This window comes from Oryza sativa, chromosome 5 (assembly GCF_034140825.1).
Source record: "Oryza sativa Japonica Group chromosome 5, ASM3414082v1".
NCBI classification, from domain to species: domain Eukaryota; kingdom Viridiplantae; phylum Streptophyta; class Magnoliopsida; order Poales; family Poaceae; genus Oryza; species Oryza sativa.
This window is the reverse complement of record NC_089039.1, coordinates 9,211,185-9,227,590: the sequence shown is the minus strand read 5'-3', so window position 1 is coordinate 9,227,590 and position 16,406 is coordinate 9,211,185. Positions and strand designations below refer to the sequence as shown.

Sequence of the window (16,406 nt, the reverse complement as noted above, 5' to 3'; positions counted from 1 at the left end):
GACTTGTCTAGAGACTAGAGCACACCCGCTTCTTGAGTCGTTCTCCTTTTTGATCCCTCAAGCTCCAGTAGGAAAGCGAAGAGATAAAAAAGTTCTAAAAAAAGAGATTAATTTTCCTTTAGGTGAGTTTTGCAAGAACGAAATGATCGTGTTTACTCTCTTACTCTACTCTCGCACGGACGTGCACGCTTCGGAGCCAACCAACTGCACCGGATCAGACTTGGACGAAGCCTGGATGAAGTACATCGTGTTTTTTTTTTTGGAGAAGACGTGCAAAAATGAATTGAGTACAAAATCAACTCTAGTTTTTTAAATACCTCTCCCTATTTTATTCTACCCACTTTCTTAATAACCGTGTCTAACTATAGAACATCTTATATTACTACCAAATCTTAGCATAGTGCTCTAGAGTCTAGATCCCTATATGGATTTTTCAAACTTTTTAATCACTTGTGATGAATGATTTTTCTTGGCTATAAGGACTTTTAAAATCAATATTTTCTGATATAGTCCGTGGCAATTATGTAGTTATAGGATGCTGCTACTTATAAACATATAGGCCCTATTTAGACCCCTGGTAAAAATTTTCACTCTGTCACATCGAATATTTGAACATATACATGAAGTATTAAATATAAACGAAAAAAATAACTAATTACACAGATTGCGTGTAAATTGCGAGACAAATCTTGTAAGCCTAATTGCTCCATGATCTGACAATGTGATGCTACAGTAAACATTTGCTAATGACATATTAATTAGTCTTAATAAATTCATCTAGCAGTTCACAGGTGGATTCTGTAATTTGTTTTGTTATTAGTCTACGTTTAATACTTCAAATGCATGTCCGTATATCCGATGTGACATGCCAAAACTTTACACCCCTGGTTCTAAACACAATCATAGTTTCAAAAGTAAATATGTAGTGTTGCAAACTCGCAATAAAACTGAGCATAAGTAAAATGGTGTGGAGATTCAATTCAATACTTCAGGTTCACTAAACTTTAATTGTGCTCTTGTTTTTCATTCTTCTTTGTTAGGCAATGGAGCGAACTGAACTTCATAGCACTGTACAAATGGAACGAACATACAGAATGATGATCCTTCGCGGAATGCCGTATGCATTTACAAAGTCAGAACAGGAGTTATATCGCTACATCATCCACTGTTTTCTGGGCGTCTTCAACATGCTTGGGCCATATCACTCTTCTAATGACGCCTTGCAAGGTAGGCCTCTTATCGTATGCTTACACTGGAACCTGGAAAATTAATGAATATTCGTTAACTGAATTTACTTAAGTTCAAAAGAAAAGATCCGCTGGAGATCACTCTTTTCTTTTTTTAACGAAAATGGCAGGAGCTCTGCCTAATAGACTGAAAAAGGGGGAAGTTCAAAGGTCTAAAAACAGAACAGGGGTCATCAAAACACATACATGTTTTTCAGGGGAAAAAATAGAAGGAAACCAGTGTACACATAACAAACTAAAATGGGTAAGATTTCTGAGAAAAAATCCTAACCGTATCAACCTTAAAATAATTCTTTGCAATACTTGATGCCAACAAAACACAAAAGCACATAATTCAAATGTTGGTAAATTAAATTTCTTTTATCCTTCAAAACACAAAAGATTCATATGCAGTTTAATAAGATTACACTAATGGGCTTCTTGTAATCATAATTTCACCTCTTCTAGTAGAATTCAGCAGTGCTCCTGCCTTGATTTTAAGAAAATAAAGTGGCATGGACTCAGGAAGAGCACTCTATCTTGCATAGTACTAGGGAAGGTTTGCCGTACTTAAGACAATACTGAACTATTGGTTACCATTACACAGGAGGGGAAATAGCAGCAGAAAGCAAATAGTGATAAATGGGTAACTGGGAACAGATGACCAGAATTATTTACCAGATAACCTCAGAAATAGTAGATTCTGAAGTGCATCTTGAAGCATCAACAATTGATGTTATTTGTTGATTATCTATTTGGATGCCTGCTATATTGCATTTTATACACATCTGGAGGGGTACAACCTGTGTTGAAAAGATTAAGGCTCATGTATTAATCAGGGAGACATTAGATCTTTTTGCAAAAGGAAGCTGACAAAAAACATAAACTAACTTCAGAAAAAAAAAAAACCTTTTTGCTGTAACGAAAATCACGTTTCGGCAGGAAGTCCAGTGGTAAGTTCAATGTACAGGGACATCTGACTAGAACAAACAGCTTGGTAGGGCCTTCAAAACAATTGGAGGGAAAACGTTAAGGTAAAAGGATGATGGCATTCCCAATCAAATACCCCCACTGTCCCAAAATATAACAATTTCAGCATTCAAATTTTGTCCCAAAATACAACTTCTCTACTTACATTCTCTTATCAACTAATCACAATCTCCCCACATTTAATTTCTTCACATATTTTCACTTCTCAAACAATCACAACCTTCTCCCATTTAATTCCACCTACTTCCTTAATACCCATGTCCACCACTAAAAATTCTTATATTTTGGAACAGAGCTAGTATATAGTAAAACAGAAGAACCAGTACCTGTATAAGATAAACTCCCTGCACCACTTGATATAAGAGCACGAATGGCCTATACATATACATATGCATGTTATTATTTAAAGAGGACCACCATATGAAGATGAAACATGCACAATGATAAGTAAAAAAAAATAGAATTAAGCCTAGCAATGGGGCAAAAACATAGCAAGATTCTCCTTACACTGTTTGGTCATATGCCAAAATGCCAAACAGTAGAGCAAAACTACAACACTAGAACATTTCAGATATGCTATTGCCATATTGTTGTCCAAAGTAGGTACTAAAAGTTACAGCATTGTGAATTCCATCAACGTTCAGATCTCAACTCTATGGTACTTCAGAAAAACTACCAAATTCTAAAGAAATGTAGTCACCCTAGGATCTAATGGGTGATAGTTATTCATGGAGCATTAAGCCAGAAAGTAGCTCACCTTTCGAGAAACGGACTGCGCTAATTTGCTTGCACCACGCTCATTGGCACTTCCAGCATCAAATCTACCATGAGAAATTGTAATGTCATAGACAAACAGAGGCCTGACAAGGCTACCACCGAGGATCAGGAGAACTCCTTCAATGCTAGGAACTTCATCGAGTGCTTTCTGAAGAGCAGAAAATACGCTGGAGAGGCCATTCATTAACTTCTCCTGCTTCTTGATCCTCCGTCTTACTTCCCTTTTCCGTGTATTGTACTTTCTCTGATCAGATGGTTTCATTTCTCCTGGTGGCAATGCCATCTCTGTCTATAAATAGCCACAAATTATTAATAGGCTCGATAAAGAAATACTGCGTAGATGCTAATGGTGACATTCTTTCTGAGAACAAAACTTACCATTTCCTCCTTTAAACTTGCAAATTCATTTTCAAGATTCTGCAATACCCTGAAAATGTAGAAAAACAAATTAGACTTCAAATTCATGTGATAATTTTACATACAGCAGTGTATAACTGCCCTAACTTAGTATATAATCTGGCCATCTGCAAAATGGATAATTACATAATCCAAGCTAAATGCTGTTCACTTATATTCTTTTTCTTTGATTGCAGTGCAGGTGTGCTATAACAAATTTAAACAACACAATAGCAGGAGATTTCATCTTCAAAGGTTTCATCTTCAGTGATGTACGCATCCTAGAAGTCAAGCACCAATGCACAACAATGCTGTGTGCCTAACTTAAGCCCCAGAAAATTAGCCCTACATCATAGAATAACAGCGTCACACCAATGCATCAACATTATTCTGTTGTACTGGACAAACTAGGTTGGTCATGAGTATGTGCTCAGGTATTGCAAATGAAGAACCAGAGCCCAGAACATACACAGAAACTAAACAGTCATACATAAAGTCTCTGACCATTTGTTCTTTTGAAGCTCTGTGTGTGTATGTATATTTGTTGCTACTTTGTTCTCTTACTATTTATTCTTCTTAATACAAATATATGCAAGTTTTTTGGCATATTTGCGGGGGAAAAAAGTCGTACAGCAGAAATTTCTACAAGAACGGATACACACACTTTGATTTCTTCCAGAATTTTTTTTTGTCTATTTTATTATGTGCATAAAACATAAGAACGAAAGCACAAGAACACCACACCTGCACCAACACATGTAATCAGGACCAGGAGTAGATAACACGCTACAATAAGGTAAATTAAAGTATCTCGTCAAATTAACAGTTTATAATAACATAACAATCAACAGTCATATTCATCTAACAGAGAATGCACAACCTAAGGCCACATATCAATACCAAACATCTCCCAGGAAGCAAAGGAAATGCAAGCAATTTGTTACAAAAGTGAACCTTCAAATCATCATCGATGAAGTTGCCCAATTCATTGCCAACAGTATGGTCCAGAACGCCACGCATATTTCTAGAGCCATTTTGAATTAATGGAATTCTCAACTCTGCTACAGCAGAACAGCCATTCAGTCAGGCCATTGCCTATTTGATGGATTGATGCAATGCAACTTGTATCCCAATTAGATCCACAAGCACTAAGGTTGCTAGAACAAAACCCATCAAAATCTGGTGACCAAATCCGAAGTTCAGTACCACCTCAATTGCTCTAGAAAATTAGATTCGAACTCGAACAAATTGTTTAGACTGTAACCTAGATGCTAAAAACTCACATAGAGACCCACCAAATCCATCCCTATACCGACCACTTCCCCAGCATTTGGGAGAGGGAGAGAGATTGAAAGAGAGAAGGGCGGGGGGATAGGATGGGAGCGGATCGAGGGGGGATTACGCGGGGATCTGGTGGTGCATGTAGAGGACGAAGCCGAGGAGCTCCTTCACGACGTAGAACACCTCCGACCGCCGCAGCGACGCCGCCGCCGCCTGCACCTCCACCAACGGCAGCCCTACCCCCCGCGGCGGCTGGCTGCCGCCGCCGCCGCCTCCGGAGGTGGTAGCCCTCTCCATCCTTCCGCCGCCGACCGTTCGAAATTTCAAACTTGGGGAGCTTCGGGAGGGGAAGCTGCGTGCGGAGGAATCCGAGACTTGTGCGGAGGAGGGGGAGACGTGCCGTGCCGATGGGAATCTGAGTGGGCCGGCTGTTGGGTTTACGTAGGAAGATGGGCTGGTCCACTAGAAACGTTAAAGGTAATAAGTTTACTTTAGATCTCTCGTCTTAACATCGAGTTTGAATAACATTCTTTAACGTATCACCAGTGCATACAAGGTCCCAATTTGGTTTGGACGGTTGTTTTGGTTTCGTCCCACATGACGTTGACATGGCATAGAAGCAAGATTTAAAAGAAAAATAAAAGTTCAAACAAAATATGTGGGGCCTACATGTCAATCAGGAAAAAAGATTTTAAAAAGTGGGACACACATGTCAGTGGGTCACCCCTCTCTCTCCTTCCTTCGAGGGGAGGGGGGCTAGGCTTCATCCGGTCTCTACTCCATCGCCGCCCCCACATCCCGTTGCCTATGTTCCATCCCCTGGACCGACTCGAAGACAAGGCATGACAGCGGTGGACCTAGCAGCACGGTCTGGATCTGTATAGGAGAGAGAGGGGGAGTTTTCGAGAACACAACAAACTTGTGTGAGAAAGGTTGTAGTTTTCTCGGGTGAATGGGAGAAGTGCTGCTAAGATGGTGATATTTCGCAGGATTTATTCCCTCTCATGATGGCCACCCGACGGAGAGGGCGAGAGAAGTGCTATTGAGATGGGGATTTTGCGCGCGTTTACTTCTTCTCGTGCGAGTGGCAAGGGATTTTGTGCACGTTTTACTCCTCGTGCTAGTGGCAGGGGATTTTTCGCACATTTCAGTCCTTCTCGACCCGGTGAATGGGAATGTTTTGCGCATCTTGTGCCTTCTCGCACCAGCGGACGGTGGAGGTTGCAGGGGTATTGTTGAGGGGTGTTTTAGACTTCTCGTGTTTAATTCTCACCAAGTCTCGTGAATTAACAAGGTAGGATGGTGGGGAGTTGGACGGATTAATTCCCAATCCCAATCCCTTCGAAATTCCCAAGCCCTCCAACCAAACTACTTCCTCTGTTTCACAGTGTAAGTCATTCTAGCATTTCCCACATTCATATTGATGCTAATGAAGACTTCATTAGCATCAATATGAATGTGGGAAATGCTAGAATGACTTACATTGTGAAACTGAGGGAGCAGAGATTAAAATGCTCAATATTCTAAACTCCCATTTCCTCTCTCATACTCTGGCAACTGGAGGGAAGGGGACTGGGAGTTTAGACGAGAGAATGGATAGTGAGATTAAAATGGGAATTTGATTTTTAGTCCCAATATATTGTTTGGTAGAGGTGGTGGAAATTGATATGGAGTTTAGTTTAATATTAGATTTTTTTTTTAGAACTAGGGCGATGGCGCCCCCATTTCTCTTTGTAGAAATGATAGTCATTACAACAAGTCTTGAGAAGTAGTAAAAAACAGATAACTAACGACAAACCTGACCACTGAGTGGGACAGGAACAGAAGACCATCAGCCTAACCATTACAGGCCTAACCAAGATGACGATCCTAGATACAGAGTACTAGGGATTAAACAGACATTCCAAGGAGTATCAAACAAGATCAAACTGCCAGGGAGAGACTAAGCTGGTCCAATTCTTCTGATGCCTCCTCGCCAGCCATGACTTGAATTGAATACTTCACTTGCCACCTGTCTTAGGTGGTGTTTTAACTTTAGTCCCTGTCTTTAGACACTAATTTAGAGTATTAAATATAGACTACTTACAAAACTAATTACATAAATGAAAGCTAATTCACGAGACAAATTTTTTAAGCCTAATTAATCTATAATTAGAGAATGTTTACTGTAGCATCACATAGGCTAATCATGGATTAATTAGGCTCATTAGATTCGTCTCGCAAATTAGTCCAAGATTATGGATGGGTTTTATTAATAGTCTACGTTTAATATTTATAATTAATTTTCAAACATCCGATGTGATAGGGACTTAAAAGTTTTAGTCCCATCTAAACAGGGCCTTAGTACCATGGTTCCCAGCTGCAAACTTCTTCGACTTGCTTCTTGTTTCTGTAGACAAGTCTAGGAATCCACCAAATTACAAGCCATATACACTAAATCAGTAGGATCTTGAGGAAATTTATTCTCAAAACAAACTTTGTTTTTGGACTTCCAAATAGTCCAGATAACAGCAGCTATCCCAGTAACAACAAGGTTTTTTTGTGAATTTCTCTATATTATTGAGCCAAGAACCAAAAAGATTTATTCTGTTTAGACAAGGTTTGAGATTCAAAGCTACAGCAATGACATTCCATAACATTCTGGCCAAAGGACACTCAAAAAAAAAAAACAGGTGCTGGATTGTCTCCTCCTTATCAAAAAAGCACATTTGTTATCACCTTTTCTCCAACCTCTTTTAAAAAGATTGTCTTTGGTAAGAATCTTGTTTCTGGTAAAAAGCCAAATGAAAATTTTAATTTTCAGAGGAATTTTGAATTTCCAAAACTTTTTATGTGGACAATTGACCTGTTGCATTTTGAGAGCTCTATAGAAAGATTTCACAGTGAATTTCCCATTTTTGGACAGAGTCCACCACAGTTTGTCCGAACAGTTATCATCTAAAGTCAGCTGCTCCTAACTAAGAAGAATCCTTTCCCAATTTCTAATGAAAACGGATGGGTGAGATTTGTTTAGGCAAAACTTATCTCCATCCCACCAAAATTTACATATCTTCCAACCAAACAAAATAGTTAATAGCCTCGTCGCTCTAAACTCTCAATCCAACTTCCCCCAACCATACGGGCCGTATGGGCCCAAAAGGACCAGAGCGTTTTGGCGGGAGATTAGTGACTGACGGGATTAAGCACACACAGCAACCAGTGGGGATCTGCCATCTGGCAGTTAATGCGTTCAAAAAGTGGCGAGCCTTTTCCCCTCCGGTCTCCGCCTCCCGCAGTCGTAAGCCACGTCCTTTCACTAACATGTGAACCCACCTGGGTCCACATCTAGGCACCGCCCCCGTCCATGAACCAAGCCCTCGTGCACCGACCGCCCCCCTCTCGCCTTCTCCGCTCGCCGCAAACAAAAGCAGCAAAACCCCCCCTCCCTCTTCTCCCCCCTTCCACCTCGTCGCCGGCCACCGCCAAAATGCACCACCTGCTCCGCCTCCGCCGCTCGATCCTATCCGCCGCCGCCGCCGCCGGCCGCACCCTCTCCACGGCCGCGCCGCCCTCGCGCCCGCGGTGGGCGATGATCTTCCACGTGGAAGCGGCCAGGAGCTCCCTGGCGGCGCTGCGCGCGTCGTTCCAGCTCGCCGAGCCCCCGCGCGCCTCGCACGTCCACGTCCCCGCGCACCTCCTCGACCTCCGGCCCCTCACCGACCCCAGGAGCCAGATGCGCCTCCTCGGGGGCTGCGTGCGCGGCGCGAGCGGCGACGGCCTCCTCCTCCTCGACTTCACCGACGGCCTCTCCACGGGCCCCGTCGTCGGCGTCCACCCCAACGGCCTGGCGCGCCAGATGACCGGCTTCGACAGGCGGTTCGACGTCACGCGCTTCGTCTGCAACCCTGTCACCGGCCAGCTGTTCCGCATGCCGGACATCGACGGCACCAAGGACACCTCGTGGTGCCAGTTCACCGGAATCCTCACCCAATCTGACCGCCCCGACGGGCCGCCGGACAGGTACGCCGTCGCGTGGCTCAGCGTGGACGGGGAAGACAACCGGCGCATCGCCATGCGCCGGTTTCTCTCGCAGAAAGGGGAATGGGACAAGCTGGTGGGTTTGCCGTCCCCGCTCCCACTCGCCAGGCAGATGGACGTCTCCCACGAGGTGGTGGCCTTCGCCGGCCGGCTGTGGTGGGTCGACGTGAGCTGGGGCGTCGTCTCCGTCGACCCGTTCAGCGACCGACCGGAGCTGCAATTCGTCCAGCTGCCGAGGGGCAGTGTGACGGAGCCCGTGGAGGGGATACGGAAGCTAGGCAGGTTCCGCCTCGTCGGCGTCAGCGAGGGGAGGCTGCGCTACGCCGAGGTGTCCCAGAAGGAGCCATTCGTGCTCAGCTCCTTTGCCCTTGATGACAATGGCAGCAGCTGGACGCTGGAACACCGGGTAGCGCTCAGCCGGCTCGGGGTGGATGGATGCCACCCAGACCCGGAGGAGGATGACACGCCACGGATTGGTGTCATTGACCCACTCAATGCGAGCACAATGTACCTCACAATTGGTGACTCTTGTGTTGCCGTGGACATGGAGCGGGGTGAGGTGCTCGGACGTTCGCAGATAGGTTGCAGCACTGGCCCATTTTCGCCTTTCACCGGTTTCCTCACACCATGTATTCTCCCACCGTGGCTTGAGGAATTCCAGATCCCTTCTGCAGGTTCTCTTCTTTCTCATGCTTTATTTTGATATGCATGTTTTACCTGCGACATGAGTATGCATATGTTATGGTCGGTTGGTTTGTTTTCATGAATAATCTCTGGGAATTTAGGTAGGCATGTTGATTTTTCAGAAAACAGAAGTGATAATTGTCAACTGCCTGAATTCCTCTTGAATTTCAATAGTTAATGTGCTTAGCCATCTTATTATGTTTCTAGATGATTGCATCGCGTGTGATCTGTGGCAATGCAATGGCGAGTGGTTTGGTGCCTTATACTATGTTTTGCAATATCGGTAGTATATTAAGAAACTATTGATTTGTATGGCCAATCAACTTTTTCCAATACTATCTTCTCACTCCTATTCATACTACCGTGGGTGATTTTGATCCATTTTATCTACCACATGGATGTCTCATATTCACCACAAGACCAGCTATATGGGACTATAATATCATCTCTGTTTGCTTGTGTTCATGATGAACCAATAAATATTGATTCTTTCTCTTGTCACTCGCTTCCCTTGCCTGATCAATGAGATGTTCCCAAATCATAACTTTTGCTTTCCAGTTTTCTGAAATTTAACAGTGAGAACTGTTCTGATGGATTAGGACTTTTTTACCCTTTTCTATGAGGTGATGTATTATGATGCAATTGCCAATTGGTGCTGCAACTCCGAACTGTCATTTTGGGGAAACATTGGATGTGCATTTATATTTGGGTTTTGCTGATGCATACCGAACTTAAAATTGGCTGAGCAGAGATCCCTAGACGAGTTTGGGTTGCTGGTTTTCATTGGAATCAGATTGTTGGAATCTCCTCTATTTGGGAGGAATCGGGGGAAAAGCCCTGTCTTGCATGCGCCCGTCAAAACTAAACGATGTGGTTGGAGGCTTGTGAGAATGTTATTGTTTCATGAGCCACCTCTGCTGTTAAATTGGTTACGAAGTCATTAAAAGGAAACGTGCAATGTTAAATGCTGAGATTTGCTTAAATTGCAGTCAACATGTATAGCAAGTTAGCAATTCCATTTTGTTTCTTGATGCATATGTTGTGTGGTCTGTGCCAACCTAATGTAGCTAAATTATGATGGGACAAACTCATTTACAGCGCATGTCTTTCAGTGTAGAGATGTTATGCTCTTTCATATTGTAAACAAATGTAGGGAAGTGTTTATTTCCATTTCTTGTGTTATAATGGTTCAACTCCCTCACTGTAGGAACACTTTCAAGCACCAAGGCCAGCATCAGAAGCAAAACCATGGCAGACACATTGGTTCGTGTAGACAGGGATATGAAGAGTTGAGGTGAAGAAGCAAATACATATGGTTCTTTCTTCTGCTATTCTTGTTTAATCCATAATCTATTTCATCCTTTCCTTTGTTAATGAAACAAGAATTATGACTAGTTACTTTTGCTGACCATATATGTTTGTAGCGTCAATTGAGTCCTTCTGTAGTGTGTACTGTAGAACATGATATGATATACTACTTCAGTTTTAAGCTATTGGTACTTTAAATTTCAATGTGAAATAGTGTACAAATAATTATGGTTACCGTGCCCTACTCTTGTCATCAACTGTACAGATTTGTCTGGTTCGATCTGCCCATTATAACCGAGAATCAACTTCGCGTTGTACCAGTAAAACTTATCTAGATGGAAACCTAAATAAAGCTTGCGTATTAAAAAACTAAATAACTGTTTTTGTTATCATGAGTTATTAACTTCATAGCTTCCTGTTTCTTCACAAGTGACTGAAATCATTAGTTTTTGTTGCACCATAGAAATGGTATATATAATGTATATTTGGTACTTAGCTATCATTGTTTAAACCATCATCTATTTCATTCTTTCCTGTGTTAAGGAAACTGCATTCCTGATTAGTTACTTTTTGCTACCCATCATTATTTGTTAAGTGTTACCTCAGATCAAGACAGCCTAATTTACCAGATGGCTACTTCAATTTCAAATAGTCCATGATTCCTATACTGTGGTCTTTTAGTAGCACTTCGGATTTAAATGTTGAGCATATTAAAAATTAGGGCTATCGTGTTTTATTTTAGATCTGCCAATCAGATGTACATATTTGCTGTTATGGAACAAAGAAATGGTATATAGAAAATAAACATTACGCCTATTTTTATATAAAATTGAGAAAAAGGTGTGTGGGATTATAGTATTATTTCTGTTTGCATGCATCCATATTGTAACAAAGAAAAATAGGTTCTTTCTCATAGCACTCGCTCTCTTGGCATCATTAATGAGATGGGCTAATGCTTAATTCATTCTCTCCAGGTCTATGGAATTTAACAGGCGATATCTGTTCTGTTGGTTTCTGAAGTTGTTTTGTGAAAGCTGTTCTGAATTTATGATGAACTTGGAAGTCTTTCTTTCTTATGAAGCAACGCTACAATGGCATTGGGTGCTGCAATCACAAACTCCACCCCCCCCCCCTCTTTTTCTTTGTTTGCTAAACGTTGGCTGAACGCTGAATTTTGGGTTTCACTGATTAATATTGTACTTAAAAGCAGCTAGGCAGACGTTCCCTAGACACTAATGAGTTTGTGGCTTTGAGCTGCGGCTAATGACGTTGGCAGAAGATTTTGAGTCCGTTTTGAAGGTGGAATCCGGGCAAAAATGCCATGTGTTTGAGCACGTCTTAGATGTTGATTCACAACTTGTCTGTTAATGCAAAATTCAGCATGTGTGAGTGTGACTGTCTGAATACTGTACGTAAATTGGTGTTTGTTCCCTCCGTCCCAAAAAATCTCAAACTCTAGGATGTGTGTCTAGATTCATCTCTTGAGTTTGATTCATTTTGGAACAGAGGGAGTACGTGGCAGTACAATAGAGGTGCCATTCCAATTATTTTCTCGACATAACCACCATTAGTATAGTCAAAGACTTAAAAGAATTATTACCACTCTTGTTTGAATCATCTCAATAAATACAATACATGGGTAGGATTAGAGATGTTGAACCTAGATGATTTAAAGAAAAACAAATTTTGGGAAGAAAGAGGTGTGGTAAGAAAGAGGTGCCTTGTATTATGAAACATAGAAACATAGAAAAATAAAATGATTACGTTACTTTGGGACTGAGAAAGTATGTGCAAATGTGTTAAGATTTTAGGGTCTTGCGGAATTTCAGTAGCCCTGAGAATGTTAGTCATTGCTAATCCCTGAAAATAGCAGATAATGTTTTCGGTTTGTACAGACGCTTTGCCAAAGAAAGAAAAAGCTCGACCTGCAAAGTTCAAAAATGACAAAACGATGCTCTGATGCGTAGCTTAAAATTTTTTGTGCATTTGCCCTTTTTTAAAATTTTGTGGTACATATTGTTTTACTTTTCCGAAAATTTATTTTGCCGCACCAACAGGGAGGGGTGCAGCAAACCTTAGCTGTGTTTAGATCTAAAATTTAGATCCAAACTTCAGTTCTTTTCCATCATATCAACCTGTCATATACGTAACTTTTCAGTCACATCATCTTCAATTTTAACCAAAATCTAAACTTTGCGTGGAAATAAACACAGCCCTTGCCGTAAAATGTCGTTCAAATCCCTGGACCGAGCCCAGTAGACCAGGCCAGCTGCACCCAACTACTAGTACTACTCATCAACTCCGTAATTCCTCACGCGAAAATTCCTTTCACCTTCTCTCTGTTCGAAGGAGACGAGAGAAATTATCAAATTAACCCCCACTTTTTCACCGAGATGCTGCTGCCCCGCCACCTCTCCGCCGCCGCCGCCGCCGCCTCCGGCCGTCTCCGCCGCGGCCTCTCCTCGGCCGCATCGCAGCCTCCGTGGGCGATGATACAGTACACCAGGATACGCGCGTCCACGGCGGAGCGCGCGTCGATCGAGCTCGCCCAGCCCCCGGCCGTCTCCCACCTCGTCGTCCCCGAGCACCTCGTCGGCCTCGACCCCGAGCCCCCGGTCGATCCCAACAGCGACATCCTCCGCACCGTCGTCGGGGACGCCGGAGCCACCAGCGACGGCCTCCTCCTCCTCGACTTCACCGATATCCGCGCCACGGCCCGCGTCGTCGCCAACCGCCGCGCCGGCGCGCAGGCTCAGGCTCAGCAGCAAGGCAAGAAGTTGACCGGCCTCAGCTTTAACCTCCACAACTCACGCGGCGACACCCAGGAACGCGAGCTCGCCGGCGTCAACACGAACCCTGACATCACGCGCCTCGTCTGCAACCCCATCAGCGGCGAGCTGTTCCGCCTCCCGGACATCAACGGCACCAAGAAGACCATGTTCTGCCACCTCCCGGGCCTCCTCACCCGGTCCGCGCAGGGGCACGGTCACGGGCCGCCCGACGAGTACGCCGTCGCATCTCTCAGCGAGGGGAACGGCCGCGACGGGAAGGATCGGGGCTTCGCGATGTGGCGGTTCCTGTCGCAAACAGGCGAGTGGGACAAGCTGGAGAGCTTGCCGTCGCCGCTCCCGCTCGCGCGGCAGCTGAACGTACACTCGCACCACGAGGTGGTAGCCTTCGCCGGACGAATATGGTGGGTCGATCTGGGCTGGGGCGTGGTCTCCGCCGACCCGTTCAGCGACCGGCCAGAGCTCCGCTTCATCGAGCTGCCGCGGAGCAGCGTGCTGCCAGAGCCAACCACGGGGGAGGAGTTCATGGCGTCAGTGCTGGCTCAGGGGATGTACCGCCGCATTGGGGTCAGCGAGGGGAGGCTGCGCTACGTCGAGGTGTCCCAGAAGAAGCCATTCGTGCTCAGCTCCTTCGCCCTCGACGACGACTACGGCTGCTGGACGCTTGAGCATCAGGTGGCGCTTGGCCGGCCACTGTAGAACGCGGCAGCTGGACGGCCATGGCAGGATAGAATCCCTTGGATCTGTGCAATTGACCCGGTGAATGCCAGCGTCGTGTGCGTCGTCGTCGGAGATCATGTCCTCGCCGTCGACATGGACAGGAGGGAGGTGGTGGGGTGTTCTGATTTGGGGGAATGTGAGTTCCATGAGCGAACATTTCTCATTGGCACCTTCTTACCGTGTGTGCTCCCACCTTGGCTTGGGTCAAGTCGGATCCCTTCTGCAGGTGATGTTCAACTTGTCCTCTTTATTTGCTAGTTACAATTTGTTCTCTGTGCTGGTCATTTGCTAGTTTTTACATTATAGCATTGCTTTACATGCATTTTCAGTATTCTTCGTCAAACTGACATCTTATAGTCTGTTAATCTCGTTATCTTGGTTATGGAATAGGACAATGACCTCACATGCTGTGGAATTTAGTAGTTCAACTATCAACTTATATACATATATTTCTGTTGCTGTTCTGTTGTATAATCGTTCAAACCCTTCCATGTATGTTTGAGGATATATTTGTTGGAACTCATAATAATCTAATGTTTGTGAATTGTGAATTTATACCACATGATCCACATTCTATTTCCATCTTTCTATAATTTTGTGTTCATAGAGTACAATTAATAGTTTAATACAGATGATATGTCCATTTAAGGATTTCTTCATTTGTCTAACTAGTCAAGTATTTTATCAGATAGGGTGTAACTCTGGACCTAAAATTAGCAAATGAACTCATTCTTTCAAGTATTTCTCTTACTTCTTTACTTCTCCAACTTGTCAAGAACTATATTAGTTAAAGAGTGTAACCCTGGACCAAAAATTAGCAAGCTAACTTATTTGCATATATCAGGTATGTCTATTGTTTGTATCACACATAAGACTGTCCATTTGAAAGTTATTCATAACAACTTTATTCATGTAATTAAGCCAATTATAGATTCGCTGTGCTGAATTTTCCATTACCTACCCTACAAGAAGAGTTTTATTGCTAGCTCAAACCTTATATTTAAATACAGAGAATTCCATATTGTTTTAGTATGTTCTGTGTTACTATTGTGATGTTTTACTTGTACAAATGATTAAATGTACCGCTTCAGGCAAGGAGGAAGGTGCTGAAAACAAGACTTTGGCAGACGTCCTGGTTCGTTCGAGCAGTGATTAGAACAGATGATGTACCAGGTTCTCATCTAAACAATCTTTGGGTACTCTCTCCACTACTGCTTCTTGTTTCATCCACTATTAGTCGTATATCCAGTTTGTCATCCCTTCTAGTCTGAAGGTGTCCATCCTACAGAAATAATCGTGCACTCACCTCTTAGACATTTTATGCAGTAAATACCCACCTCGTGTGTGCCATTTTGTTTCTAATAGAACCTTTCATGTGTTTAGCTAAAACTAGTAAGTCTGTTTGTACTATATGTGCCAGACGTTGTCACTGGTTAGGCTGGTACCCAAATTGTGGCTGATCACTTCTGTTGAAGCATTCTGTTTATAGTTCCAACTTCAAAAGAACCGAGGTTAACTCAATAGTGGAAGCCTAAACACAGCTTTTTTATGTAGGGTACCTTTCTTCCTCTGAAAAAGAAGATATGTTTTCTTCCTAGTTATCCTCATCTTCTTCGACCTGCTTTGTCACCCTTCGCTGTCGTGTCCTACCAAGTATTAGGTTGATGCCAATGAAAATTCTTACTTCTGTTCCGTATTATTATTCTCCGAGCCAGCAATCATCACTGAGTGCAAACTACAATTTGTCAGTAAACATAATATTTAAGAAACTGAATGACACCCAGTCTTGTCATCATGTTAACTGTTGAAAAAAAAAACATTATATCATCTGGCGATCAAGTCTGAGATGAAGCTTTCCTGTTTATGACAAGTGACCCTGCTTTTATATTTTTGTTGGGATGAAATAAATTGATAGAAAGTAACCATACCATGTACATTGCTTTAAACAAAATACAGATAGGTTATATGGGAGTATGCCGGTATTTCTGTTGGCTTGCGTCTATAATGAACTAGCAGACATAATTAAGTGCAAACTAGAAGTTCTACGTACAAAACATGGTGTCTTGTAAGATCTTAAAGGATGCCCAGCTTTGTCATTATGATGAACCATTGTCATTCTTTAGTCCTAAAAATATTGGAGTACCAACGTATCAAGCCTGAAATGAAGCTTGCCATTTCATAACAAGATCATGGTGTAATCATCTGCCGAATCAAGACA

At 43.1% G+C, this 16,406-nt stretch overlaps 3 protein-coding genes across 4 annotated transcripts; 2 read left to right on the top strand and 1 right to left on the bottom strand.

Moving 5' to 3' along the window:
- Nucleotides 1-972: 972 nt before the first annotated feature.
- On the bottom strand, nt 973-5,011 carry LOC4338221 (uncharacterized). Its single transcript, XM_015783459.3, has 7 exons — nt 4,792-5,011; nt 3,372-3,420; nt 2,974-3,282; nt 2,543-2,591; nt 2,136-2,230; nt 1,905-2,029; nt 973-1,259 (listed from the first exon to the last, which is right to left on the bottom strand). The coding sequence occupies exons 1-7, from the start codon at nt 4,965-4,967 to the stop codon at nt 1,202-1,204; spliced, it is 861 nt and encodes a 286-aa protein (XP_015638945.1). The 5' UTR covers nt 4,968-5,011; the 3' UTR covers nt 973-1,201.
- Nucleotides 5,012-8,049: 3,038 nt separating this feature from the next.
- Nucleotides 8,050-12,083, top strand: LOC9269437 (uncharacterized). Its single transcript, XM_015783396.3, has 3 exons — nt 8,050-9,361; nt 10,579-10,665; nt 11,654-12,083. The coding sequence occupies exons 1-2, from the start codon at nt 8,137-8,139 to the stop codon at nt 10,662-10,664; spliced, it is 1,311 nt and encodes a 436-aa protein (XP_015638882.2). The 5' UTR covers nt 8,050-8,136; the 3' UTR covers nt 10,665; nt 11,654-12,083.
- Nucleotides 12,084-12,998: 915 nt separating this feature from the next.
- LOC9267253 (uncharacterized) lies at nt 12,999-15,887 on the top strand. 2 transcript variants are annotated; one of them, XM_066310367.1, is made up of 3 exons: nt 12,999-14,414; nt 15,280-15,384; nt 15,743-15,887. In XM_066310367.1, the coding sequence occupies exon 1, from the start codon at nt 13,073-13,075 to the stop codon at nt 14,165-14,167; it is 1,095 nt and encodes a 364-aa protein (XP_066166464.1). In that variant the 5' UTR covers nt 12,999-13,072; the 3' UTR covers nt 14,168-14,414; nt 15,280-15,384; nt 15,743-15,887. The 2 variants fall into 2 exon arrangements, with proteins under 2 accessions (XP_066166464.1, XP_015638975.2); XM_015783489.3 differs by having other exon boundaries at nt 15,280-15,887.
- The last annotated feature ends 519 nt before the right edge of the window (nt 15,888-16,406 follow it).

Excerpts from the sequence above, each read along its gene's own strand:
- LOC4338221 (XM_015783459.3), bottom strand. The coding sequence starts at position 4,967 with ATGGAGAGGGCTACCACCTCCGGAGGCGGCGGCGGCGGCAGCCAGCCG. Across the intron at positions 2,030-2,135 it reads ATTTTCGTTACAGCAAAAAG|GTTGTACCCCTCCAGATGTG; the intron begins GTTTTTTTTTTT and ends TTTTCAACACAG. Across the intron at positions 1,260-1,904 it reads ACTATTTCTGAGGTTATCTG|GTTCCAGTGTAAGCATACGA; the intron begins GTAAATAATTCT and ends TTAATTTTCCAG.
- LOC9269437 (XM_015783396.3), top strand. The coding sequence starts at position 8,137 with ATGCACCACCTGCTCCGCCTCCGCCGCTCGATCCTATCCGCCGCCGCC. Across the intron at positions 9,362-10,578 it reads ATTCCAGATCCCTTCTGCAG|GAACACTTTCAAGCACCAAG; the intron begins GTTCTCTTCTTT and ends CCCTCACTGTAG.
- LOC9267253 (XM_066310367.1), top strand. The coding sequence starts at position 13,073 with ATGCTGCTGCCCCGCCACCTCTCCGCCGCCGCCGCCGCCGCCTCCGGC.